The sequence below is a fragment of the Brachyhypopomus gauderio genome, chromosome 4 (assembly GCF_052324685.1).
Source record: "Brachyhypopomus gauderio isolate BG-103 chromosome 4, BGAUD_0.2, whole genome shotgun sequence".
In the NCBI taxonomy this organism is placed as follows: domain Eukaryota; kingdom Metazoa; phylum Chordata; class Actinopteri; order Gymnotiformes; family Hypopomidae; genus Brachyhypopomus; species Brachyhypopomus gauderio.
Genome location: NC_135214.1, coordinates 30,998,567 through 31,025,613, shown reverse-complemented (window position 1 = coordinate 31,025,613; position 27,047 = coordinate 30,998,567). Strand labels below are relative to the sequence as shown.

Genomic DNA, 27,047 nt, shown 5'->3' with positions numbered 1-27,047 from the left:
GGAATTAAGTCATAAGGATACTGATTAAACAAGTAAGGATGTGGGGTTTTAAGCCTCGGCCAGGAATTCTTAGAATAGGTATCACCAGTATTTCATATTCTAAAGCAACAAAACTTGTCAGAATGTCCACTGTATAAGCTTGGTTCATAGTAGGACAGAATATTACAGTGCAGGCAGTGTGCAAAATAAAACATGTCTTATGCATATCAGGAAAAGAATTGCAATGTCTTCTTTTTTCACTCAGAGTGCTGCCTGTGGTATGCTGGTGTGTTTGATAATTGCATGGATTTCATTGTAAAATAACTTGGGACTAAAAAACCTTTGTGTCTTCCTGTAGTTAATATAGCCAATACTGAGTATAAATTTATGTAAGCTGTAGTCCACATTACAAGCACAAATTTAACATCAAAAGGGAAAATTCTGACTAATTTATTGGACTTGTGAATGCTATTCATAAGACAAATATAAATGTGAAACCACATGAGCAAGAAATCTGAGCTTTAGGTTACCTGGGACTTAGAAACATCTTTGGTTAATTTAGGTTAATCATGTTTAATGCTACTATAGACCAGTGTTCATCAGTGTTCAACACTGTGATAAATCAACAATATGATTCCCCTGATGTACTGAATAGGGCAACACCTCTTCTCTTCTGTCAATCATCATTAATAACTAATTTTAAAAGATAACTACCTGCCATAGCCTCTCATTTATATTTTCCACCGACCCTTGTGGGCATAGGGGATTTTGATTTAACTTAAATTCAGATTCAGCATTTCTAACTTTTCAGCAATGCCATTGATGTTATTTTATGGAATTCTCCAGACTCCCCTAGAAACTGTTCAAAATAAAATTAATATAATTTAAATTAAAAGTAATTTAATTACACAACTGTTAATTTTTCAGTGTGTATATTTAACAACTATAGGTCAGGTGTTACAAATGAAAATATACCAAATACCTACTAGAGCTGGCCCACTGGTATAATGCAGAGCAAATATCACTAATCCTTCAAATCCCAGAATGCTCAGCGATTGTTTCGGTGGGTCAATCAGGACAGGACCCATACACCCTCCTCTGTTGAGAGTAGTCATAGCAACCTCATGCTACTACGGACACTGCGAAAGGCAGAAAATAGAAGCTTTTTGGACAGGAGGGGAGGCAGAATATCTGTTTACATATGTAAAAGACCATATGAATGAGCTGTGTGGACCACATGTTTGGGTCCATATGAAAAGATACATTGTTATATCTGGAAAGATTTTTTTTCTATAAATATCAATGTGGGTTTGTGATTTTGTCCATGTTTTAAATGTTGGCCTGCTGTGTATGAGTTTAACACCCCTGTCATTTCACATTTTAAAATGTAGCTACTATTATCATTTCCTTCTGTGTACTGAGTGTGAGAATCTGAACTCGAGAACCAGTCCTAGTATGCAAATCAAGCTCAAAGCAGCATGGGATTCAACAGCAGACCTACGCTACATAACGATCTTGTTAACAGAGAAAATCTACTTAGTTCAGTGACGAGCCAATTCAATGGATAAACTAGTACAAATTCATAGGGAGCCAATACTTTTATTTCTTGCATAGCACAAATTAAGTAGAAATTCCACATCAAAGCAGAATGTATTTTGGTGTAGAATTAACATGGTTAATATGTATTTAACAATATGTATTCAATTTCAGTTTGCTCTGCTGAGGTTACCAACTAAAATCATACAGAGTAGGATACTGCCAACACAATTTAAAATGTATATTAATCCAACACGGACTTCAATGGCAACTAGAGCCTATGTTTTTGGGAAGCCTGACCCAAGAGAACAGTAGCAGAAAAAGTCATATTTCAATTACATGCACACAATCTCAAAACAGTGCACTGAAGCAAACAAACATGTGTATTAAAATAATAAAAACAAACAAACAAAATAAAAAAACAGATTGTCAAGATCTATCAACCATTGAGAGACAACACAGTGCAAAACCACTTCCATCCCATAGAGGGCTAAAAAGTCCAGGGTCTGGACTATCCAGTCCTGTGCCTTTACTTCTACTGGACAGGCTGAATTTACAAGCATGCTAAACCTCCAAAGCACATCACAATAAACATGATCACATAACAGAATTAGTGTGGCAATGCAGCTTGACTGATGATCTCACTAAAGACACCACACAGGAATGCCCTGCCATGAACAATTAAACAATTAGAAGTTCAAATTGGGGGGGGGGGGGGCAACTTCACTTAAAGTACCAAATAGGCCAGAAAATAATAAATAAAGCAAGGCTGAATCAAAATTACCACACAGTTCTAAAAATCAACAAGACGTAAGACGTACCTTCATTTTCCTTACAAACAACCGTGCTTCAAATAAACAGGTTAAGGTAATCTTCTTCTAGAGTAAACAATGTGAGTTTCACTTGCCTGCTGTTCCAAGTAGATTTCTAGTTTGGACAGAGGACTCAGTCTCCTAACTCCTCCATCTTGGTAGTTAGGATAGAGTCCATCCTAACTATCAAGAATTAAAGTTCAAAATGACCTTCAATACAGTTTTGGAAAAAAGATTAACCCCAGGCTGGTTTAGGAGTCTCCCAACAATGAATGTTTTTGAAATAAATATTAATTAAATGAAGAGAAAAAACAGAATACATGAAAAATGGAGACAGGTATTAAAACACTAAAATTCTTCTCCCTAACTGAAGTAGCTGGTATGACATTAAAAACATTTCAATCCCAGGTTATACATTAAATCAACAATTCTCCCAGTCTTGGAAATCCAAGCTCACCAGAATACATATAGCTACTCCACATAGGAGGGTATGTTATCTGGATGTGTTTATTTAAATCAGAGGTAGTGACACACAAAGGCGTGTTCACTCAGTGGTCCTAGGGCAGAGTGAGAACCACTGAAATCAATGACAAATCCCTGAACTGCATAAACAAAAATTCCTCATTTATTTTCGAAGCAACTTGTCTATTCACGAAACATATAGGTTATTCCGTATCCACGCACGGACGTATTCAGTTTCGAATGCTGAATGTTCTTGTCTTCCTCACGCCGATCAGCAGTGGTGGTTTGATCTTTGGTTTATCTGTAAAAAGCTGTGCCTCGCTCTCCGTGGTGGGGAAACGGCGGGAGTAGATCTCAGGATACTCCTTCTGGAACTGAGGAGACGGGACCAGGAACGCCCGACAGCATGGAAACCATTAGGAGACACCTTCACATGGTGTGCATTCCAATCAGACAAGCCCCGCCCCCAACACGCATTTTGTAGGTACGTTACCATTTTGAGCTTCTTCTTCTTCTCCTTGGCCGACATGGCTTTGTCCTTGATGAGGCCCTCCAGCAGCTCGGCGACGGCCATCTGAGACAAGGACAACTTCTGCTCCTCAAACTCCTCCATGCTGATCTGTTTGCAGAATGTGTAAGTTGGCACCGTGATGCCAGAACCCACACCACGCTGTCTCATCTACGAGGGACAGACAGGATCTGTAAACCATACGTGTAAACTACGCATGATGGCAAAGCATCCATCAGAGGGCATTGTGGTTCATTAAGCATGCTATGTCAATCCAGAAGCCAAATGAAAATTTCTTTCTCAAAACAGGAAGCCTTACTGACTCCTTTTCATTGCTGCAGACACACAAACCCTTTAGACTAGAGCAACCAGAGTCAACAAATCAGTGGAAACCTTCAGCCCCTGCTGTGTGTGACATCAAAGAAGGCTGTGCTGCGTCACCTGTGATCTGAGGTAGGCCAGATGGTCCTCAACAGCATTGCGCAGATACAGCGGCACCTGCAGGACCTCCTGATGATGGTCCATGAGGAAGGACAGCAACCTGGTGGCCAGAAGCTCATCCAGATCCACTTCCTCCTCACAGCTCAGTACGCAGCGAGAAAATGTTTGCACCAGCTACACACACACACACACACACACACACACACAACCATTACTTATAGCTTTTTAAATCTCTCAAGCCATTAAATTGTGTGTGTGAACTGTAATAAGTGAAGAACACGGAGGTGACGGCGTTGCGGTGGGTGTGGTGGGTGCGTCTGGCCCTCACCAGCGTGCGGGTGGTAGGTGCGGTGGGTGTGGTGTGTGTGGTAGGTGTGGTGTGTGTGGTAGGTGCGTCTGGCCTCACCAGCGTGCGGGTGGTAGGTGCGGTGGGCGCGGTGTGTGTGGTAGGTGCGGTGGGTGTGGTGTGTGTGGTAGGTGCGGTGGGTGCATCTGGCCCTCACCAGCGTGCGGGTGGTAGGTGCGGTGGGTGTGGTAGGTGTGGTGTGTGTGGTAGGTGCGGTGGGTGCGTCTGGCCCTCACCAGCGTGCGGGTGCCGATGATGTCGTGCAGCCGGGGCAGGTCCACGTTCTGGCTCATGCGTGAGATCATGCGCAGGAGCAGCTGCAGCTTGCGGCGGGAGGCAGGCGGGAGGAGCAGGGTGCAGATCTGCAGCGCCTCCACCGCCTGGCGCTCCAGTGCCGGCTGCAGCAAGGCTGACCAATCAGCAGAGAGAACAGAATGAGGGGCGAGGCTTTAAACAGGGGGGAGGACCCAGCACCGCCCAGATTACACACGCAACAAGAGAATGGCATCTAGTTCAACAAGAGTCCAGCAGTCATGACTGGGATGATCAGCGTGACCAATCATACAAAATACAGTTTAACTAACTTTTGGCTGGTTGTATTAAAAAAACATAATAATTATAATAATCATTTTTTAAATGGTAGGTCATATGGAAATCAACTTGGCAATGTGTTGATGATGAAGAATATCATACATTTGGGGGTTAAATGAAAATCTATCCAATCTATTTATAAGCAGCAGCAAAACCGATAACTTATTCAGAAGAAATACATAATGCATCCATGTGTCATTTAATCATAATTCACCTAGAATTTTTCCCCCATTACTCATTTACTGGTGTGATTGTAAATGAAGGTTTAATTTGCTCAAGCACCTGTACACTCACTCACTCACACACTACATAAATAATGTAATAAATTATGTAATAAATTATGATGGCAAACGGAGGTCTAATTTGAGGTCACACATTTGATGTTCGTACTTACATCAAACGTAAATGTAAAAATCTACTCATAATGACGACCATTATTAATACTAAAACAAACTGGATTGTTAATACCATGCAGAAGAAGAGAAATGATTGTTAATATGAAGGTTACAAGAATTGTCACATGCATGTTAGAAACGACTGTTAGACGTACAACATGCACAGAGCCACAAACATGCACACTAGCGGATCGCGTCCTGGTGGCGCTGAGGTCAGACACATGCAGGCCTTACTTTGCTCAGGACTGGGGCGCCGTGCAACAGAAGACACTGAAGGGAGGGAGGGCGCCCGCCTGCACAGATCCAGAGAGCTGTGGCAACGTCTGCTCAGAGCCGGGCCTACGCCCGCATCCAAGCGGCCTCCATCCAAACGGTCGGCTCCGAGACCTCGAAGGCTAATGGTGGAGGAGAAGTCTGGTCGCATTGTGATTTCTGCTACTGGAGCGTTTATGCTAAAGGTGCTGGCCGTCATCGCCACGTGCTCCCCCGTGTTGACCAGGTCGAGGCAGTTTCCCGTGCTTCTAGGCCGGGGCCTGCGATTGGTCGGACGCGCCCTAGGAAGGCTGCTGCTGGTTTGAGAGGAGGGCACGTTGTGAGCAGCTGCACTTCCAGAGGCATCAGAGGAGAGGCCAACCCTGGAGGAAGGGTGCTGGCCCTCAGGTTTAGGGTCCACAGCTGCTGGAGAACTGGTTCGGGAGGAAGCGCTATTGTTGCTGCTATTGCTTGGGGAGGAAGCGCTGTCACTGCTATTGGTTGGGGAGGACGAATCACCACTGCTATTAGTCCTGCAGGATGCGAGGCTCTCGGCCGACCTGAACAACTCGTTTTTTGAGCAGGAATCGCCCGATTCGTCCAGGATTCTCTCCAGGGAACAGCTCCTGGGGCGAAACCTGCTCGGCGGGGCTCCAGCGTTGGAGCGCGCTCTCGGAGCCGCAGAACGGGCCTTTGCTTGAGAGGCGAGCACCTCCCTCATGGGAGAATCCGCCTCCTCAAAGGACTGCTTCCTTATCAAGCTCAGCAACAGGCATTCGGTGGAGCGGAAAAGGCCGGCGCCGTTCAGGTGGGGGGCTTTGGGTGGGTGCCGACAGTCCGGCTCGTCCACGTTTTTACGTTTTCCCCGCTGAATTCTCGGAGCCGTGACGTAGCCAGACAAAACTAGCAAAGGACCAGACAAAAACATGAACACCCAAGCAGACAAGAACGCTGGGGAAAGAGGAAGCACTCGGACACACAACACGTAAAGGTTAGTTTAAAAAAACAAAGTGTACAGCATCAAGAGCAGTATGACAGGAGCAATCTGTTAATCTTGGACGTCACTTCAAGACCACGGGAGAATAAACAGGCATCAAACCATTATTTTATCCCTCTTATTCTACTGCTGTGTTCAGTCCACAATGACAATGCATTAATCTTTGGCATGTTTAATTTAGAGGGATAAAATGGTTGGTGAGTGTGAAACAAAAAACAAAAACAGGCAGCATCCCTCATTCGTTATCATGTTAGGAATAGCAGTGAAGACATTAAAACTTTGTCCACAACAAGGCTCATTGAGTTAACTGGTAAAATGTCTTGTAGTAGATAAGGTACACAGAACAACACGGTTTATAACAGGCTGACAAAAGTATACATACAACAAACATTCAGACATACCCAGGATGTTAACAAACAACTCGTAGTACTGAAAGGTAAGGAGTGGCTGAGGGAGACTACAGAAGTAGTCAGAGACGGTTCTGAAGACGTCCCTCTCAAAGCCGGGGTAAGACGGCTTGGCCGAGTCAAACTTTGCCCCTTCAGTGTCCAGAACAAAAGCATGGAATCAAAATATAAATCATTAAATTGTCACCAAACCAACCAGCAACAGAGTGAAGAACACATTATTTATCTACACAGTGCTAATTCCCTGACATTTCATTAAAAAAAGGAAACATGCTGTTGCTAAATGGTCATTTTGCAACTGGAATGGCTGTACAACATTATATAGCTATAAATGAAAAACAAAATCACAGATATTTAACGTCTGCTCATTATCTAGTCTGACATTTAAATGGCCTTAGGAAATGTCCATCTCACCAACAAAGCAAGGGTCAAAGATCAGCCTGAGTGGGTTGTCTACACCCATATTACATCATAACCACATAAGATCTGAGCTTGATTCATCAAGTAGATGTCTCAAGAGAACAGTACTCTGGAAGACTCAAACTGCTAAGCTGTACTTTTAGCACAAACGCAGCGTTGCACAGTACCTTAAGAACACCATTACCATGATCAAACATGGTGGTGCGTTTTCCCCCCATCATTTATTACCTAATGAATACATGGCAGATGATGCTGTTGACTAAAAAACTACCACCATGTGAGAGAATCTAACTTTAGTGACAATTGGTCAAAATGATGATAGCAAGATGTGTCAAAATAACCTTGTGAGATTTAACATGAAATTGCTGTTAACCATTACACTGCTTAATATTTGAATTGTATTCATACTTACAGTTTGCAAGACATTTCATGGCAGACAAAACCCAGTGGGGCAGATCCTCTGTAAATAAAAACATTAGGATGTGAGTGTGACCACAGTTTAAAGACCACTTGTGTGTGTGTATATATATATATATATAAACAAACCTGTTCACTCACCTGTCTTATCTTCTAGAGTAACAACTCCATGCTTGTTGACTTTGGTCATGTTATACACAATGAAGTGAGGACAGACTTGTGCTGGATTCAAAATATCATCCAGGTAGGGCAAACCCAATAGCTTTTGTAAACTGGGAAAACACAGAAAGAAAAAAAAAACATTGAACACAGACCATGTCTCCCTAACACCACAGTTTACTACACAAAGAGCAATGTAGCTAATAAAGTCATGTTTTCAGTCATCAAGTCAGCCATTTCAAGCTGGAGGGTGCCAATCTGGTTCCATTTCTGCAGAACTTACTGTGTTAATGTTACAGCCTTCCATATGTCCTTAATGTCTTCCTCTGTGATATCTCTACAATGCGTGGTCTCCTCGGCTGGTGTACCATTGGGGGAATCTTCTACTGGTGGAGCTATATTTTCCTGTGGGGGACACCACCAAGAATTTAAATCACTGAATTATAAGGAAACCCTATGAGAAGCCATTCATTAAAATATATAAATATATCACTGTGTCCTGGTGTTTAAAAAACTCACTTGGATTGCTTTGTCAAATTTCTTTGAACCCCTTAACTTGAAGAAACCCTCTTTTTCCTTCAAAATCACACTTTTTCTCCTTAGGCGTTCAGGACAAACAGGGACTGTCTTCAGCGGGGATGTTAACGGAAACCTGCAAACACGCTGCTATAAGAACAGGCCTGAGCCCCATGCATTTTCAAACAGAAACGTTCATGTTTAAGTGCACATGTGTTTAATATAGTGTACAATAGAGTTTGCTACTTCTAGTTTACCTGTACAGGTGACTGTTGTCTTCCAGATCTTCAAACCCCCATCGTCCTTTTACATCCTCAATAACATGATTTTTGAGAAACTTCTTCAGTAGTTGAACAGTCTGTTGTCTAGTGACCTCGGGCCCAAAATTACTGTTGTTTCTTAGAAGTTCGTGTAGCCAGTCAACAGCTGCGGATGCTGTGAAGCAGTTGGTGTAAACCTTGAAGCGCTGGCGGTGGTTTTTCAGAGGTATTCCGGCTCGGAAGAGTTTAGTCACTTCATTCCACTGCAAAGAAAACATGAAGATCCAAATGTTGATTGTTATCGATCCATCATTTACAAACGAGTCATTTTCAACATCGATATCACTACATATTCATGCAGGTTAAATGCAAACCAAACGGCATTTAACGGCAAACTGGCACAAACTAAAAGGTACACGGACAGTTATAAACAGCTAAACAGAACTACCTCCGCGGCTGCACGTTATCTAGCTAAAGTAAATTAGCTTCCTAGCTAACATAGCGAGTGAGAGTGACTTTATTTTACCAGTTTAGTGGCTCTGTAAGGTCCAGGTGTGATAATACGCGTATCCATTGAGTCGGCGCCACGGACATCCGAGACAATTTGCCTAAAGATACGTTCAAATAGGTAAGATCCCTCGCTTACACACAAACACTACTTCACGACTCCCATAGCAAGAGGAAAACAAACACTCATCGCACAACAGGCGTGAACCCAGCCTCGCGCACCCAGAGTGCCGTTTGAAATTGAGTGGTTGTCTACGGGAGCATTCTGATTGGAAGGCTTGTTTAGACACGTGACTAGGTCGCCCCGCCCACCACCTCTTGAGATAAGAAGTGCTACTGCGTTTAGTACTAATAAACGAGTGTATTCCATAATTATGATTTTCGCCAAAAACAGGCTAATGATTGGAGTAATCTTTTGTTTCGGAAGGTAGCCGTCTAATTTCAGTACACTAAAAGTAAGCCGACTACACTGACAGTAAATAAAAATTTGTCGTATTCTGCCAGGCAATTAATTTTTACAGAATGCATGAAGACTATTACACACTACAATTATACAGTGGAACGGAGTGGATTTTTCACTGCGCATTTAATATAACACCCAGCTTATACGAGTGACCGTCTCTTCTGTCACGTTATTAGGGAAAAGTTCTTGGTCTGCAACTCAGCTGATTTTATTTGATAAAAAATATGTGAATATGAAATTCAGCCTGAGTGGGTTGCCTACACCCACATTACATCAGAACCATATAAGACCAGAGCTCTAATCATACTCTCAAGTCTCAAGTGAATAGTACTCTGGAAGACATAAACTGCAAAGCTGTACTTTTAGCACAAACGCAGTGCTGCACAGTACCGTAAGAACACCATTACCATGGTCAAACATGGTGCGTTTTTTTCCCATAATGTATTACCAAATGAATACATGGCGGATGATACTGTTGACTAACTACCACTATGTGAGAGAATCTAACTTTAGTGACAATTGGTCAAAATGATGATAGCAAGATGTGTCAAAATAACCATGTGAGATTTAACATGAAAATTGCTGTTAACCATTTTACCACTTAATATTTGAATTGTATTCATACTTACAGTTATCAAGACATTTCATGGCAGACAAAACCCAATGGGGCAGATCCTCTGTAAATAAAAACACAAGAATGCGAGTGTGACCACAGTTTACAGACCACTTGTTTATAAAAAACAAAAACAAACAAACAAAAAAAGACACTTGGACCTGTTCGCTCACCTGTCTTATAAAGGATTGCAGATCCATCTGCTGTTTTAGTCACCTGCTGAAACTATAGTTCATCATACAGGTCATTACGCTGATTTGCATACTCCTGTATTTTGTGTTGCTCATTAATAGAAGAAAAAAACATGCAGTATTCTTCCATGTCACAAATAATCCACCGTCCATACTAATTGCTATGAAGTAAGCAATTTCATATAAAAGCTGTAATTTCCACTTGTTCTTTTTCTATATTTGAACGATCTAAACATAATTATTGACGTTACGTAAGTCTTTTAGCACAAACCTTATCCTCTATGGCACTTTAAAAGAGTTGGACATTTCAGGATATTCCAGATGGATATTCCAGGTTCAGAAAGTAAAAGTCCTCACCAAGATTTTGCTCAGGCTCCCTGGATTGTGTCGATTCCATTAATATTACCTGGCAGTAATTAGAAAATGCAGCAAGCTTGAATAAAATCCTGGGAAGGAGTTTTACTTTCTGTACCTGGACAATTCACCTCTGACTGTATGTACGTTAGGCTGTTCGCCTCACAGCATGCGACATTCTGACTGAGGATCTACGATCAGGTTTTACGGGAACGAGGTCTCCTAGGTTACGTGTAGGCATATATGTAAAACGTTTAAACTATTTATTTTGAACACTATATAAACTAGAAATTATTTACGCATATAAGCGGCAACGGGATACCGGATGTAGAGCTAGAATTACATGAAATTACAACGATTTCATATCTATTACAGTTGATGGCGCTGGTTCGCACTTTGACGAAGGATTAAGACGAACACCTGGTCTTAATGAATTTTCAAGTTTACTGCCTAAACCGGGGAAAGATATTTAATTTGTGTTTCAGCTCCACACAGGTGTGTACAGACTCTGCTGACGCAGGCTCGTGCACGATTAACTGCGTGCACGCGCCACTTGTCGGAGCCTTATATTGCCACAAGCTGAGAAGCTTAGCGGAGTTGATGCAGTTTCATGCAGGTAGTTTGTTAAAACATCTTACATTGTTTGGTCGAAAGGTATTTCTCGAGTCTGCAGGTTGTAGATTTATCTTAGTTTGGACTTACTGAAACATTCAAAGAGCCACATAGTTAGTTTTCTTCTTTGGTCGTCGGAGAGATTGGATTTAAGGTAAATAATTAATTCTGTATAATTTATAGCTGAATATCCATCTTATTTCACTTATTTAAAAAAAGCCGTGAAACCATATCAACAGTGTCCTTTATCTTTGTTTCATAGATGGACAGAGTCAGAGTCCTAATGTTTATTGCCTTTGGAGGATCTGTATGTCACTTCGTGAAATGTTACAGTGCTGGGAAGTTTGATCCTTCTATATGTGAAACAATGGAAGTTAATCACGGGGGCAAACCAAGTCAGAATACAGATCCTCCTTTTGGAGTGGATCCTAGGTGTATTAAGGTCACTGATGCAACTAAAGGACAGAATTTTTTGGGTCGGTCTCATTTTATGCCTTTCATGTGATTCATATTCAGGCAGTATTATTTGTTCTCGCCAAAATAAGAAATTGAATTATGATACACTCTTTATGAAAAATGTTTGTCAGACTACAATCTGTTAGTTATACATGTTTAGGTGTTTTGGTAAGATATAGTTCAGCCAATGTCGTCAATTATCAGACATGGCATATGCCAGCCTTTTTTCTATACCATTTTATAAGGATTGAGTTTTCATCTAATTTCTTTACAGTGGGGCAACGACCCTTTCAACCTTTCAAGTTTTCAACCTGAAAATTATCAAAACATTACCCATAAATCTTGCTGCTAATTTAAGACACAGGTTTAGACTTAATAATCAGGACAATTTGGAATATATTTTGTTTTATTTATTCATTGCAATCAAGGAATCTATGCAAGAGATTAATTGACATATATAATGATTAACATATACAATCAACATAACTGTTTAAAACTGTTTGAAAAGTGAAGAAACAAAATTTCTGTGCTGTGCACGGCATCAAGATAATGTACACAAATCCTCTTATTTTATTGTTGAAGTGTCACTCAGAGCTCAGAATACTAATGAAGTATTCAGAGGTTTCATGCTGAAGGCAAGTGTAGCTAATAACAGTGAACCAAAGGGGACTTTCACTCTGATAGACCTGGACATCAGCCAACTCCAGAGCTGTGCTGGCACACACGTGAGTGTCTTTTTACTTTACCAGTGTCAAGATATGAAACTGAGAGCAAGACGTTATTTTCCCAACAACAGTGAAGGCAAGACAATAATTCTAAAATTATTATTTTAACAATTATTCAAAATTAAAATGTATAAAATGACAAAAATGACCATTCAACTTCTGAAGGATCTTGGTGAGTTTGATAAATTTGTAGATAGACTGTAAAGTGTAATTAATAATATTGTTGAAAATCTTCATGGCAATGTATATTACCTTGAGGTTCACATCTAGGGACCAGGTAATACTAATACTTCAGATGGGCTGCAATGCTTTTTTTGTGGCAAAGGTTTCCTCTGTGAGAAATCTCCATTTGAATAACTCTCCTGTTCAGTATTTTACTTACAATGTACATATGAACACAATGTTATCAAAATGTTAAGAATATGTGCTAAAGTTGTTTTTGCAATCTGGATTGAGGAAGGGCACCTTTACAAAGCCATTACACATCACATTGTGTTCTTAAAACCAATTGCATGCTTTTATTATGGAGGAGATCAAACCTGAACTGACTGGAATAACCATCTCTGACTGGCCTATTTCAAAGAGTTCTTTTTCCTTCACATTCCAATGACCTTGATACACATGTACCACAAATTGGCACAGGCCTCAAATTAATTCAATTGTTGATCTGTATCATACAAATAGGGCCTGATGCAAACCACACTGCAGTATTATGCAACATGAGAAGAACTGAGAAAATGTGTATTTCTCACTTACCTCTAATAATGTAATTGAAATTTTCTTAAATGTCTAGTATATATTAAATGCATTCCATCTCTTCGTTTTTTTGTAGAGCCAAGTTGTTACCCAGACGACAAATCGAGCTAAAAATCATGTACCGGTCCTATGGAGTACTCCTGAACCAGGGTTCTATTGCTTCAGGTTGTTTTCTTCTTTTCCTTGTTTTATTATTCTGGAATATATATATATTTAATTGTTGTACTATGTATACGTCATTTATATGCCTTTTTAGGGTCACGTTTATCAAGGATTATGACAAATTCTGGCTGCCAACTATGGAGCCATCTTCTACACAGGCCCCTGTGACAACACCTGTGCCTTCAGTGACTACAACACCTCTAACCTCAGAGATGACCTCTACAACACCTGTAACCTCGGTGATGACCTCTACTACACACCTAACCTCAGGTTTATCAACAGAGGACATTACATCATCACACACCAGTGTTACCTCTTCACGCACCTCGATGCCTACTTTTACCTCTACAGAACCACCAGACTCTACTGCTACTGACTCAACTGTCACAGAAGGTACGAATCACAGTCCCACAACTGCTACAGTTTAAGCAAATCAACCAACAAAACTGCTATCTTCTGAATTACAGCAGTAGCCTGTAGTACAAATGAATGTTGTGCATTCATTCTACCACATAAACACATAGTAGGCTGTGTTTCTGTGGTCAGCATGGGCCTGCAGTTTCATGAGCAAGTCATAGCAGAAGTACTAAAAGGGGTAAATAAGATTTGTGAAGGTAGTACCCTCCAGGTGTTCCTGGAGGGTCAACTGGCCCCAAAAGACTCAGGGGGAGGGGGCCAGTTAAAATCATAAAAATAAAATAAAAAACTTTTCAAAACAGCTTGTGGGCCAGAAATAGATGGCCGCTATTTGAGTATGGGGGGGTATATACGTTATGTGCAATTAGTATTTATTTATATTCATTGAGAGCCAGTTAATTCTAGATTGTCATGAACATTTTTCAGATAACTAATACATATACTAATCCTTACTTTTAAAACTAAATTTAGAATATTTCAAATGAGCCCATCAATTTATCAAAAAAAAAAATCATAATTTAAAGTGTAAACTGCCTTTTAAATATGAACTTAGAAAATTCTACCTTCCACTTGCCACAGTACAACCCCTGACTCCTCCCTCAGGCGTGTCTCCTGTGTCCACCTGCCCCTGTGTTTGTGGTGTGGGTCCTCATCATCATCATTCATAACACCTGTTCTTTATTCCGTAATGTGATGAGTTGCACTTGTTTTGTTTATGTTCTTGTATTTAAAGTGGGCATCTTTTCTAGCATCTCTCGGTTTGTGCTACGTTTCATGTCCCGCTACGTTGTTTAAGTGTAGTGTGCTTAATAAATGTACACAATAAGTCTGTATAATAATCATGTGATTATTTTTTCATTTGTAAACAGAATACTAGTGAACGTTTGTTTTTGTATTGTATTCGTTTGTTTTTGTATTGTATTCGTTTGTTTTTGTATTGTATTCATTTGTTTTTGTATTGTATTGTTTCCATCTTTAATCTTGTTGCTCTCTTCACAGCTCCTACACGAGACAGACCTGTGGTATGTAACCACCGAGAATTAATACAAATTTATCATATGACTTTTTCTTAAAGATTCTAATCAATCGTAAAGATGATGTCAAATGAAAGTTTTAACTCTGCTTAATCTCATGCCCTCTTGCTTCTGTTTATTTTGCATGCGCAAGTCCTGTAAATAAAGCATGTGATAAAACATGATACAATTAGCAAAATGATGTTAGTGCAAGTTATAGCAAGTTAGCAAGTCCTCAGACACTATATGAAAACATGGGCAGTAGTTTTTCCCTTATCCAACACACATGACTGCTCTACTGTATGGATTGCCAGTTAGCTAGTGTGTTAAATTAGAAGGCAAACAAGGAAAATTTATATGTACAGCACTTTTCATGCACAGTGGCAGTTCAGTGCTTTAAATGGACATTGAAGAACTTAAATATTAAAGCTTATTACATCCCAAGATCTATCACCTCAAAAAAGCTACTTAAACAAAATGTTTTCAAAAATAAAAATCGATTTCAATAGAAAAATAAAACAAACTTTAAGAGAAAAATGCATTAAAATGAAGACAAATCATTTTCACTGGTAAAAGTTATCAAAGTAAATCTCATTAATTAAACTTCTACAAACTGTTAGTCAGACTCCACTGATCTAAGGTGTCAAACAGGTCTGTATTGTTCCAGCACATCAATAAGACGAACACAGCCCATTTAGCAATTTGTATAAAAGTAGCAATATATTAAAATCTGTTCTGTAGCTGACCAGAAGCTAATGTAATGATCTGAATACTGCAGTGATGTGTTCACCCCTCACTTTGTCTTTAATACTCTGGCAGTGGCATTCTAAATAAACAAACTGTCTATGGGAAGCGAATGATGATTACAGTAATCTAGGCTGCTGGAATTTATTTTTCTAGACCTTCTCTCCTAAAGTCTCTGAATGTTGCTGCTTTTCAGGTGATAGAAGGCTGATTTCTGGATCTAGTATGGCTGTCAGTTGAGTTCATAGTCAAATAAGACTCCAAGGTTTTTCCACTGTTTTAGCATTTAAAGCCATAGAGCTGACATGACCACTTTTTTCTTTGTTTTTTTGTTTTCTTATTAAACTTATCAGGCTAACAGCAAAGCTATGATGCTGTCCTGTGGTATCTGTCCTAGTGGGAGTATGTGAATGTTAAAGAGAAGTGGTACCCAACATGGCCTTAGTGTCACTCTGGTAGTTATTGATCTGTAATTTGTATGACTTTCACTGCATTGTGTAACTGTTGTTTTTGTGTGTGTGTGTGTGTGTGTGTGTGTGTGTGTGTGTGTGTGTGCACACGTGTGTCCCAGTTGATTGAAATCTCTCTCATTCTATCATTGCTGAACTACCTGTCTGTTGCTGAGTGTTTTCCTTCTCTAATGAAACACAGAAAAAGCAGAAGTAGTAGGTGCATGACGGTAAGATGCCTGAGGCCTAAGCAATGAAATATTATTAGTGCTGCCAATTCCAGGTGCCGCGAATAAAAGTCCTCACCAGGATTTTGCTCAAGCTTGCTAGATTTTCTAATTAGCAATCCAGGTAAAATGAGTGGATTCAACACAATCCAGGAAGCCTAAGCAAAATCCTGGTGAGGACTTTTAATCGCGGCATCTGGAATTGACAGCACTAAATATTATATATTATGAAATGAATTAAATATTATGAATATATGCATTTAATGTTTATCTTAAAACTAGTCTAACTAAAAATGTAGAAATTCAACACAAAATGCCAAATGTCATTTCAAACAATGTAAACCAAGTCAGAAATATGTTTTTTCACCAGTTCCATCTTTTCCCAGGTGATGTCGATTCTTTCTTTGGTATTTTCCTTGGTTGCATTCATCCTCTTACTGATATCTGCTAAACATGTAAGCATTTCTTGGGCAGATTTCCTTAATCTACTTTAATCTACTAATGTTTGAACAGGAACATTATTTCAGCACCTGTTTAATATTTTACTATTATACATTTATTAAACTATTATATTATGTTAATACTATTATGTATTAACATTACAGTAAGTAAGTAAAATTCATTTATATAGCACTTCTCACAGGCACAAACCACAAAGTGCTTTACAAAGGAAAATAAAATAAAATAACAAAAAATAAAAACACACACTATAAAACAGAAATAAAATACAGTGCACAAGGTCAATGGCTGCAACCTCCACCACTAACTAAACGCCTGCGTAAAAAGGAAAGTCTTTAGCTGTTTTTTAAAAGTATCCACAGAGTCAGCTGATCTTAAATGTGGAGGAAATGTGTTCCACAGTCTTGGAGCAACCACCTTAAACGCTCGGTCTCCACGAGTCTTTAGACATGAGCGTGGCACAGACAGTAAACTCAGGTTGTTTGCCCTGAGTGATCGCGATGAAGTGTAGGGGTGGAGCAGGTCAGCGACATACACAGGAGCTGTGTTGTGTAGTGCTCTGTATGTTAAAGTTAAAATCTTGAACTGGATCCTGAATTCTACAGGAAGCCAGTGTAAGGATTTTAAAATGGGTGTTATGCGAGACCGTCTGCTTGACTTGGTCAGTAACCTCGCTGCAGCGTTTTGAATTATCTGTAAACGTCCACGAGCTGATACACTGAGAGATGAAAACAAGGCATAGTAGTCTATGCGAGATGAAATAAACGCATATATCAGCATCAGCCCCGTCGACAGGGGGGGACAACCGGTTCTGTTGTCCCGGGCCCCAGGGCCAGGGGGGCCCATCAAAGAGCCCAGCAATTTATTTTTTATTTAAAGTCTATAATTTTTAAATAATCTTGAAATCTTTCATTAATATAAAATTCTGTACTCAAAATAAACTCAATGGCTAAAATATATATGTTTTTTAACCTATCTGCATATTTTCCATTAAGTGCATACACCCCCGCATCCCACTGGAAAATGGTTTGATCCAGCACCGACCGTAACCGGCTGGTACCCCCACAACAGTGGTGGATAGTTAAAGTAAATACAGAAATCTGGAGCGCAGAAAAGAAAGGAAAACATTTACCTGACGAATTTTAATGTTGCATTGTGTTCCAGGTTTGAAAAGTGCTGGAATTTAGGCTAAAGTACTTGAAAATGCTTGAAAGTAACTACTTCGTTTCACAACAAATAGCTGTCTGACTGAACAGTTCTCGTGAAGACGTTAAGATTGGGCGTTTTGAAAATAAACAACCATTAAATAATGTGATAAAAAGCGAATTATTTCGAGTATATGTATAAATATTTAACTTAAGTTTAACGTGCTGGAAAATATTGAAATGGACCTTTAAAGTGAAGTACAAGTGCTTTAATTCCACATTATAAAGGTGTATGAACCCTGCAAACATAACTTTGCAAAAGTCAAGAGGTGCACGACCTCGCGAATGGAGGCCCTCGCACACGGTCGGTGCCACTGCGATTACGTCATTTTCGCGCGAACCCTCGCGCCGCTCGCGATGCGTCAAGTATATAACCAGTCAGCTGTCAGAAACAGCTTTGATGTGTGGCTATATTATATACTATATGACCTAACAGAAGGATTGTCAAATGACGAAATTCAAATGACGTGCGCCGGGGGGAGGGGGGGCACATTAAACTTTCTTGTCCCGGGCCCTAGCAAGACTGTCAACGGGCCTGATCAGCATCTCTAGATCTGCTGTTGAAACCATAGATCTCAGTTTACTGATATTTCTCAAGTGGAAGAAACAGGATCTTGACAGCTGTTTAACATGAGAATCAAATGCTAAAGACTGATCGAAAATAACTCCCAGATTTCGGAGGCTAGAGTGGACAGCAGAGGAAAGAAGCCCAAGATTTTGCTTAATCGTTTGACTAAGCCTTTCGGGAGCAATGATCAATGTCTCAGTCAATACCTACAGGCCAGTTTCCTGCAGATATTAAACTCAGACCACTGCTTTGATAATTGTGGATAGCAATATAAGTATATTTAGTTTAGTATCTTTAAGCTTAATCTCAAGCAAACAACAGTAAAAACATTTCCTGTGGTAATGCTATCAAGAATGCTATCAAGCAGGTTTAAAAATAAAGACTTATTTGTACTTCTGTGATGTTTGAGAGGTAATTTTGTGTGTATTTGTGTGATTTCTGCATATGTAGGTGGCAGCCAGCATTTTGACAGGGCTGGTTATGGTTTTGACCATATGCCAAACCTTTCTTACACAGCTAATTGTTTTCAGTGGACCAAGCCATGAGTTGTAAGTGTTTGCTTTGACCTATTATATGATGGTGGGGGGAGGAGGTCATTTTTTTTAGCTAATTCTCAGTGAGGTTATGAAAAGATGTACTTGTTTTTGTGTACTTCCTGTATCTAAATTTACATATCATATTCTTGTTAAATAACTTTGTGTTGTGTTACATCTTCCAGAAGGCAACTTTTCTGCTGGAGCCTTGGACTGGTTGCATTTGCAAATATGTGTTTTACTAGTAAGAATGTCTTTTGATTATTCATAATTGTTTTAAAACATAATTGTTTTTTTTCTTAGTCACTTTGGTGCATTTCTCAAATCATTGTTAAACTTAGCAAAAGAGTAAATGTATTTCTCAAAACAATTCCTACAAACAGAATGGATTTTACCTGCAAAAGCCCATAACACAAACTTGGTTCATGTCTCAAAATTAATTATTTGTCAATTAACATGTCAGTTCTATAATAATGGCAAATCTTTGTGTTACTGTTTATCGGGGGGGGGGGGGGGGGGGGGACGACACACAAGAATAACACATGTTGATCACCTTAAGAAAAGCAATTTACAATGTACAATGTAAGAAACATCTGACAATTGTACATCATTTGCATGGTTATGCCAAAGTATTTGCTGTTTGTTCACAAGAGTAAGAAACTGCTTTTATATTGTGCACAAGTGACTAGATGACATAAGTTGAACAATTTTGAGAATTTCAATTCTGATCTGAGAAATGTACCAAAATGACTGCAAAAAACTGACCTGTTCAGTGGCTGCTGAACATAAATCTAATCAATCATTGTAACAAATTGTAAACCACGTTCAAAGACAAGACTTGAATTCATAAAAATTCAAACATTTGATTATGAGATGCAACAATCCAGGTTATTGACCAAGTGATGTCTTCCTGGTCACTCAACTTTATCTTGTGATCTTCCATTCATAGCTGCTGCAATATTTGTTCAACTTGTAAAATATTCCTGCTCCTGGTTACCTGTAGTGATGGGGGTTTATTTTGCTTGCACATTGCTGCTAATTGCAAGCTATATATGTGAATTTAAGAAAAACCTCCAAATCAGAACTGCATCAAATAAACAGAAGGATACTTCCTCCCATAAGAGGGTAAGATTAACACTCAAAATACTCCAAAGGTCATTTTTAAATGTAATGTTTACATTCTGTGGTATTATGAAATGGTACTAGTATAAGTATCTAATGAGTATTTTTCAGTTTTAAACATTATACTTATTTATTTAGAATAGCTAAATCTTTGTCATTTCTGGACTGAGTCTATACTTTGATAGTTGAAGAATTTATAGCAAGATGCTTAATGTCATTCATCAGTTCAAACTCTACACATAGTGGACCATTCCTCCACCAAATCTCACTTGTCCCAACTATGTGTGTTCTTCTTTCCTCTTTTTGTCAACAGGTTTCTTGGTATTATGTGATAAGATTGGTCATAACATTGGTAAATCTTTCCTTCACTGCAGCACTTATAGTGGGAATATTATTTTGTACGAACAAGTAAAGGCAGAGCTCACCACGCTTTACTATACACACCACAGAATGTGCTAACGTAAGAATGCTAATCAGCTCTTAATGTACCTAGAAAACTTTGGAGATTAACTGTCTGGTCTAAGATTTGTTTCCAGTTTTCCAGTCTATTATCTTGCTATCTACTATAGTCACACACATCCTGAATATGTTATTGAACATATAGTGTTGTGTATATTGAGTATACATTAGTGCACTGAATTTTTTGTTGTTTATAAAACTACATTAAAAATTGTTTAAAATATTTTTAATGTATTTTATTTTACAATAATAAGAATTCATGAGTCAGTTAGTTAAACATGCAAACAACTTATACAAATTTTTCAGTCTGCATCTTTCACTTGGTCTACATTAGCAATTACAGTTGATGGATCACTTTCTGTCCTGTGATTTATATATTTTTAAAATTTGCTGCTTTGTTTCAGGTGTAGTTATTAACTATACCTTTTAATCATTTACAGAACACACCACCATACAAACTTCCTCATTCCTGTACTGTAGGTCAATATTTACTATATTGCCTTTTGTCCCTATTGTTTCTTCTTCCAGTGTATACGGATTTATGATATTTCACTTATTGGTTTTGACAGTAATAACCACAAGCAGTTTTATCATTTCCTTGAGTGTGCAGGTGCTCTAAATTGAAACAGAGGCAAAAAAACATGACTAGAATTTGAAGTTAACTTGTTTGCAAGATTATCTGAATTACAGCATGAGGAAAAATAATTATACACAGTATACCACCCTTTTCCTGACGCATCTATCAGCACTCCACCATCATATTGATATGAAATCAGACCACTGTATTTTGCATCCTAACATACTGACTCATGCCAAATACTTCCTCAACTGCAGCTTGTCACATGTTCAGATAATGCTTGTTTGGACTCAGAGTTTGTAGTGGTATCACTCGTCATATGTTAGGCAGTTTTTAGTGTATTTTATTGGTATAACCTTAGTCCTTGATCTTTTAATCAGTGATTCTTCTGTGAATAGTCCCAGCATTCCATATTCAGTAAAGTAAAAAGTCACAATTTAGATTTTTCCCCCTAAAGGTCATTATGTATCTCCATTTTCAGTAACTGTAGTGATTTTTCTAAAGACCAGGTACATAAGTTTTAACTTGTTACTTTAGCTGGTCCCTGACTAATAATAGGATGCATGCCTTATGATCAAAGAGAATCAGTGCAGTCAAGAGCACCCTCAAGAGGCCAGTCCATGTCACCAAATCAGTTTCTCACAGCTGGTTTTGTGGACATTGCATAAGTCTGGTCTTGGACTACAATGCAGTACCAAGGTTCGGTCACCACTGAAAGTGACTTTTGGGCTAGGCTCAAGCTTGATCTGGGTCTGGGGAAACTAACCCAAAGAGTTTAAATTGGCAACAAAACACCCTGAACGAGTACATAAAAATACACTTTAATCGTGACTTTAGAAAAATAACAAGCCAATGAGCAAAATAACGAGCCGAAACCATGTTTTAAATAGCAATAAGACTCAGGATACAATAAATGCAAGTGAATATAAACTGAATCATATGTACAGTTTGGATGTTGAGTGAATGAATAGGTGCCTAACCTCAACCTTGGTTATACCTTTGCATGACTTTCTGTACTAAATGCCAACCCTAATCTAATGTACCATTCTAATCCTCTTAAAGATCTTGATTATTTGCAGTCAGCATTCTAGGTAATACAATTATCGAAAACCCCAAAAGAGCACAGATTACAGGGACACCGTTAAGGTACCCCTGTTTTATGCTAAATGAGTATGACACACCGTTCATATTTTTAGGGTGGGTTTTTAAAGGTATGAATTTTTCTTCTTCATTTATTTAAAATGTATGAATGCAGACCAATGCTAAAGGATCAGAAATGGCATTTGAACAGGTGTTTTAGAAAAAGTCTCACAGATTTAGTTTTGCAAAATGTAAAAAAAATGTAATTGTATAATTGAAATAATTTAACTAGTCATTTAACTTTACAAGTGGCATTATCACAAACCCACAGACACAGTCCATTAGATACACCCATAGTCTTGTAAAGACTGGGAATGAGATCTCTCACCTCCTACAGCCCTGCTGTTCCATGGTGTGTTCTGGGGCTACGGGCAGGATGACATGGGAGATTCTGCTCCAGAGTCCACTCAGCTTGTCTTCATCCATCTCATTATAGGTGGCTGTCCTGTTTGAGGAGATAAACTTCTCTTTTACATACTCATGTACCTGCTCCTCCACAGCACTGAGAGTGAGGTCAGAGTTGAGTTCGTTCACAGGAAGCAACACAGTGAAGATAAGAAAGACCTTCTTGAATGCAGCGTTTTCATGGTCACAGTAGCGGTAGAAGATGAGCGTGGATCCAGGAGGAAGCTCTTCAAAACGGTGAATAACGGCAGCATACTTACCACCCTCAAAGGCCTCTTTCAGTGCTAAGTCAATATCCAGTTTGACCTGTTCAGGGTCTTGTTCTGTCTTGCTGGTCCCGTTAATGTCCAGGACAGACGCATTGAGTGCATTGGAGAAGGCTGCAGCTAATTGCTGAGCCAGACAGGCCAGTGTCTTCTCAGCTCCACGACCAGATGTCAAGATCATACTTACTGGTTCACTAGGTTCACTCAGATTGAGATGCTTTTTAAGATGGACCTCAGTCCTCTTCCAGAGCACTGAGCGCTGGCTGGGGAATATGAGCTTTAGTGCAGCTAACTGTGCTTCCAAAGTTAGACTGGAAGCCATCTTGTCCCAGTGCTCTGCAGTTGACGGGGGAAGGTGCTGATAGCCCACGAAGCCTAAACTCAGTGAAACCAGCAGGATAAGAGCCCAGCGAAGAACCCCACACGCATCCCATATAGAGCCTGTAGAGAGAAATACAACCTGTTACCACCTACCAGCTTCACCAACCAAGAAAAAAAAACATTTGAAATGGAGGAACATACCTTTGGAGTAGGATGTTGAACTTGCTCTTGTGATGATGGGTTTTTTTGATTCTTCAAGAGTAGAGAGCAACATAACAGGAGAATGAAAAAAAATCATTTTGTTCAAAAGGTATATAGGTAAATGCCATTTTGAGATATTTACACAAAGACAAGATCGTTACCTGTGTTTCTGTGGAGTGGTTGTTGTTTTATAGGAGAAAGGTTGTTTGTCTGGTGCATCCGTGCTGTGTGGCCTATTGAGCACGGGTAACTGTCCCAACCCTGAGGTTCAGCTCTAGGAACATCTATTGTAAATTTTGCAAAAGGAAAAAGATCATTCTAATTACAAGTAACAGGAAAACACATAAAAAATTGAGCTGCTGAGACCTTCACATCGTACAGGAACTTTTGTAATGCTCAAATCTAACCTTTCTGCTCCATTTTCCCCCGATACTGTCTTATGCTGCTCCTTGCTGTCAAAACTTCAGCTCTGTCCTTCAGCGGCCTGCTGCGTATGGAAGCAGCACTTCCTTTTGCAGGCTCTGTGAAAATTAAATGACCACGAAGAAAATAAATGACTAAACTGAGAAATAGTTTTCAGTACAGAAACAAGGAACCCTCATACATAATGACAAACCTTTTAAACCAGTCTGAGGTTCACAGCTTGCATTTTGATACCGTGTCAGTTTGGATAGTCTTGGATCTCGTGATTCTTGATGAGCAATCCTGTGGCTCTGTAATATTGTTCGCTCTTCTATTTCTACATTCCCTACGTGCGCAGTTCTGATGACACTTTTCTCCTCAATGAGATGTTTTTCTAACAAAATACACAAAATATTTGTATTGATCCTTAACTCTCCTTAACATTTTGACTAAATTATATTTTAATACCAAAAAGATAATATCTTACTCTTTATGACAGCCTCACAATTTTCACTTTCATCTTCTGAGCTCATGTCTTGGTCCTGATCTGCATTTTCAACCACTTCCATTTCCTCTGGGACTTTTGTCTCACCATTTTCATACGCATCTCCGGCATCGCCTGCCATCTGTAGCCTTCCAATCTTACTCGGAGACTCTACTTTTGAATATCAATGAGATCAGTGGGATAACAACTCTTCTCTCGTTAACAAAACAGTGGAATTATAACTTTTTCTCAAAGGCTTACCTTCATCTTTAGTTAATGTGCTTTCCTTTTCTTTGGACCCGTTGACAGCTGTAGGATGAGCATCATTTTCAACTTCTCTCCTCCGTTTCTTAGCAATTCTTGGTCTTACATCAACAGCATACAAAGCTGAACACAGAGCATATATTCGTATTAAGTATTTTAACCAAAAGTATCAAAATATCTGTTTGAATACATAAGAAATGTTTCGAGCTTGACGGTTTTATTATTGATTAATGAGATTCACAAGTTTCATAACCTAGCTGGCTAGTTAATCATACGTGCACTAAACGAAAGTAAGTTTATTTTATCCAGCTACATTAACTAGCTAACATTTAAACCAATTTAAATTGCCTGCTATTATTGTTAAAACATATAGTTGATAGCTAAATCGTCGAAGTCTGTCTAATCCGTTCATAACTAACAAACGGAATAATGTTGTTTAGATAACTGTCAAGCTAGTTAGCTTACTAGCCATCTAAAGTTAGTGAAACAAGCTAGCTAACGTTAATTCGGTTGAAACTCGATTGATTGAACAAACCTTTTTGCCTGGTGCTTCTCCTTCTCGATTCACCAGATTGTCTTTCATAATCAACTGGATCCATTTATTTTACATGAAATGAACACTTTCAATGAAACTCCTCACATCTAACACCACTAGCTAGTGGGGAAAATGGGAACTAAAACGACGTTTTTGACGGATGCATTTACATGAACACCAGCTATTTCCGGAAACAACTCGTCACAAGATCAAGCAATTTTCCAAAACGATTTCAAGTAAGGTTGTTTGATAGGCCTACACAAGCTTTGGTGTTGGTCAAAGAGAGTGCAATTGCCCCAGTATATTTGATCTATAAGTACTCCACATCAAGACCAATGATTCAGCACTAAATGTATAGGTGAAAGTATAGCTGACCAACTATGTATTTTAACAAGTGAAGCAAGAATAATTGGTTAATTATTCACTCAGCCCGTTTTAGTGAATTAATAAACAGTTTTTGAAATAAACAGTTTTGGCTTCAATGTTTCCGGTAAAAAATAAGTCAAAACTGTGACCTACAATCAGATCTCTGCTACAACATTATTACATCATTATTATACTTATTATAAATATCTACATATATGATGGTTTGGTCTCCATAGCACTACGTTTGTACAGACTAAAGCAAGATTTATGCATTTTCATGCATGTGTTGAGAACATTCAAAACCACTTGACTACAGGTATGGCACAGCTGTAGGTTCTGCTGCTGTTACAGAAAGATACATCAATAGCATCACCATCTCTTTGCTCTTTCCTCTGCTCCAAAAACCATTTCCTGTGACCTATTACATGGTTTAGGATTCTCCACATGTTCATGTGCTCATTTTTTTGTGGATTTTTGAGTCGTAATAATGCCTTCCACGAGCAAAATGCTATACATTGGCCGAACTCTGGAGAGGATGAGAAGTGTTTGTGAACAGTGTCCAGCAGCTCCAGGCCAGTCTAGACCAAAATTCCCCCCCGAGACTGATATTACAACCTGATTTAAAGTCTACCAGTCTAAACTAGAAAGCTGGTGACCAGTGGACCAATTCAGTTATCAGTAACCGCTACAAAAAGGACATTTTAACATATCAAAACAAGTAGCTATAATTTACTACCCAAAAGCAGACTTTTTACAGTGAGACTTCTGTATATGTCTTGTTACATCTCTCAGCATGATCTTCAGTGAGAGTTTGGACAGCACCAAAGACCTGAAATCTGGCAGCTCAAAGGAGTCATCCGAGAGTGATATAGAAGAACTGATCCAACGTCTGCAGTGCTGCAATCATCCAGTCTAGATTAAATGAAGATTACTGTCAAGCTACGCTCTGGCCCAATGAAGACAGCATTTATGGATCCATATGCTGTTCATACCAGCATCAAACAAGTAGGGATTGCAGATATACATGACATGAAATCTAGTGGCCCAACAAAGCCATTAAGATACTTCGGATCTGAGCATTTTGGGAAGGATTATTTTCGCACGAGAACTGAGGTTCAGTGGACATGGAGTGCCAGTGGTTTCACTGAGAGGTGACTAAGTTTCACTCATTTGACAGCTGGGGCAGACAAGAAGTGGACATTATGGAGAATATATACTGATGGCTCTGAGTTCAGAGGCAGCCATGTCAAGCAGGTCTGTGTGATCCAACAGACAAGATTCAGATGCTCGCAGATAAGAACTAGCAGTTCTTGTTTATTACAAGAGGGGGTTTCCAAAGTCATGATCAAAAGACAGAAACAAGACGCAAGCTAGAGAGGGCAAAAACAGTGATTTCAGGACTGACCAGATAGCAGAAAGGAAAACAGTACAAAAAAAAATAAACAGCCCAGGTAAGAGAACAAACCAGAGCAGGATGAGACAAAAGCAAAAACCAGAAAGCAAAACAGGTTGTATACCCAAAAGGCGAATACAGGCAATGTTTGGTATGCACA

General features: G+C 39.2%; 3 protein-coding genes across 12 annotated transcripts; 1 reads left to right on the top strand and 2 right to left on the bottom strand.

The window, feature by feature from the left end:
* Positions 1-1,562: 1,562 nt before the first annotated feature.
* Positions 1,563-9,254, bottom strand: depdc1a (DEP domain containing 1a). 2 transcript variants are annotated; one of them, XM_077003877.1, is made up of 12 exons: positions 9,025-9,254; positions 8,496-8,761; positions 8,242-8,374; positions 8,006-8,127; positions 7,705-7,835; positions 7,559-7,606; positions 6,721-6,858; positions 5,305-6,225; positions 4,321-4,493; positions 3,739-3,912; positions 3,283-3,468; positions 1,563-3,163 (listed from the first exon to the last, which is right to left on the bottom strand). In XM_077003877.1, the coding sequence occupies exons 1-12, from the start codon at positions 9,070-9,072 to the stop codon at positions 3,020-3,022; spliced, it is 2,484 nt and encodes an 827-aa protein (XP_076859992.1). In that variant the 5' UTR covers positions 9,073-9,254; the 3' UTR covers positions 1,563-3,019. The 2 variants fall into 2 exon arrangements, with proteins under 2 accessions (XP_076859992.1, XP_076859993.1); XM_077003878.1 differs by lacking the exon at positions 5,305-6,225 and having other exon boundaries at positions 9,025-9,252.
* Positions 9,055-25,287, bottom strand: LOC143512992 (torsin-1A-interacting protein 2-like). 5 transcript variants are annotated; one of them, XM_077003879.1, is made up of 10 exons: positions 25,129-25,287; positions 24,591-24,716; positions 24,333-24,503; positions 24,060-24,239; positions 23,851-23,964; positions 23,605-23,727; positions 23,444-23,494; positions 22,579-23,362; positions 10,098-10,145; positions 9,055-9,106 (listed from the first exon to the last, which is right to left on the bottom strand). In XM_077003879.1, the coding sequence occupies exons 1-9, from the start codon at positions 25,190-25,192 to the stop codon at positions 10,103-10,105; spliced, it is 1,656 nt and encodes a 551-aa protein (XP_076859994.1). In that variant the 5' UTR covers positions 25,193-25,287; the 3' UTR covers positions 9,055-9,106; positions 10,098-10,102. The 5 variants fall into 5 exon arrangements, with proteins under 5 accessions (XP_076859994.1, XP_076859997.1, XP_076859995.1 ...); XM_077003882.1 differs by lacking the exons at positions 9,055-9,106; positions 10,098-10,145 and adding an exon at positions 10,279-10,306; XM_077003880.1 differs by lacking the exons at positions 9,055-9,106; positions 10,098-10,145 and adding an exon at positions 12,090-14,923.
* Positions 10,757-20,756, top strand: LOC143512993 (putative ferric-chelate reductase 1). Of its 5 annotated transcripts, XM_077003888.1 has the most exons (13): positions 11,256-11,392; positions 11,501-11,714; positions 12,277-12,419; positions 13,252-13,340; positions 13,432-13,607; positions 13,689-13,730; positions 14,754-14,776; positions 16,083-16,190; positions 16,574-16,642; positions 18,870-18,967; positions 19,138-19,196; positions 19,902-20,077; positions 20,388-20,756. In XM_077003888.1, exons 2-13 carry the CDS (start codon positions 11,501-11,503, stop codon positions 20,484-20,486), a joined length of 1,296 nt encoding a protein of 431 aa, XP_076860003.1. In that variant the 5' UTR covers positions 11,256-11,392; the 3' UTR covers positions 20,487-20,756. The 5 variants fall into 5 exon arrangements, with proteins under 5 accessions (XP_076860001.1, XP_076860003.1, XP_076860002.1 ...); XM_077003887.1 differs by having other exon boundaries at positions 13,432-13,730; positions 18,936-18,967; XM_077003885.1 differs by having other exon boundaries at positions 13,432-13,730.
* Positions 25,288-27,047: the final 1,760 nt, after the last annotated feature.

Coding starts and splice junctions, on each gene's coding strand:
- depdc1a (XM_077003877.1), bottom strand. CDS start 9,072: ATGGATACGCGTATTATCACACCTGGACCTTACAGAGCCACTAAACTG. Junction 8,375..8,495: donor GACAACAGTCACCTGTACAG/GTAAACTAGAAG, acceptor GCGTGTTTGCAG/GTTTCCGTTAACATCCCCGC. Junction 3,164..3,282: donor AGAAGAAGAAGCTCAAAATG/GTAACGTACCTA, acceptor CCGTCTCCTCAG/TTCCAGAAGGAGTATCCTGA.
- LOC143512992 (XM_077003879.1), bottom strand. CDS start 25,192: ATGGATCCAGTTGATTATGAAAGACAATCTGGTGAATCGAGAAGGAGA. Junction 23,728..23,850: donor GGGGAAAATGGAGCAGAAAG/GTTAGATTTGAG, acceptor AATTTACAATAG/ATGTTCCTAGAGCTGAACCT. Junction 10,146..22,578: donor GAACAGCAGGGCTGTAGGAG/GTGAGAGATCTC, acceptor TTTTATTTACAG/AGGATCTGCCCCATTGGGTT.
- LOC143512993 (XM_077003885.1), top strand. CDS start 11,501: ATGGACAGAGTCAGAGTCCTAATGTTTATTGCCTTTGGAGGATCTGTA. Junction 16,643..18,869: donor TACTGATATCTGCTAAACAT/GTAAGCATTTCT, acceptor CTGCATATGTAG/GTGGCAGCCAGCATTTTGAC. Junction 20,078..20,387: donor ATACTTCCTCCCATAAGAGG/GTAAGATTAACA, acceptor TTTTGTCAACAG/GTTTCTTGGTATTATGTGAT.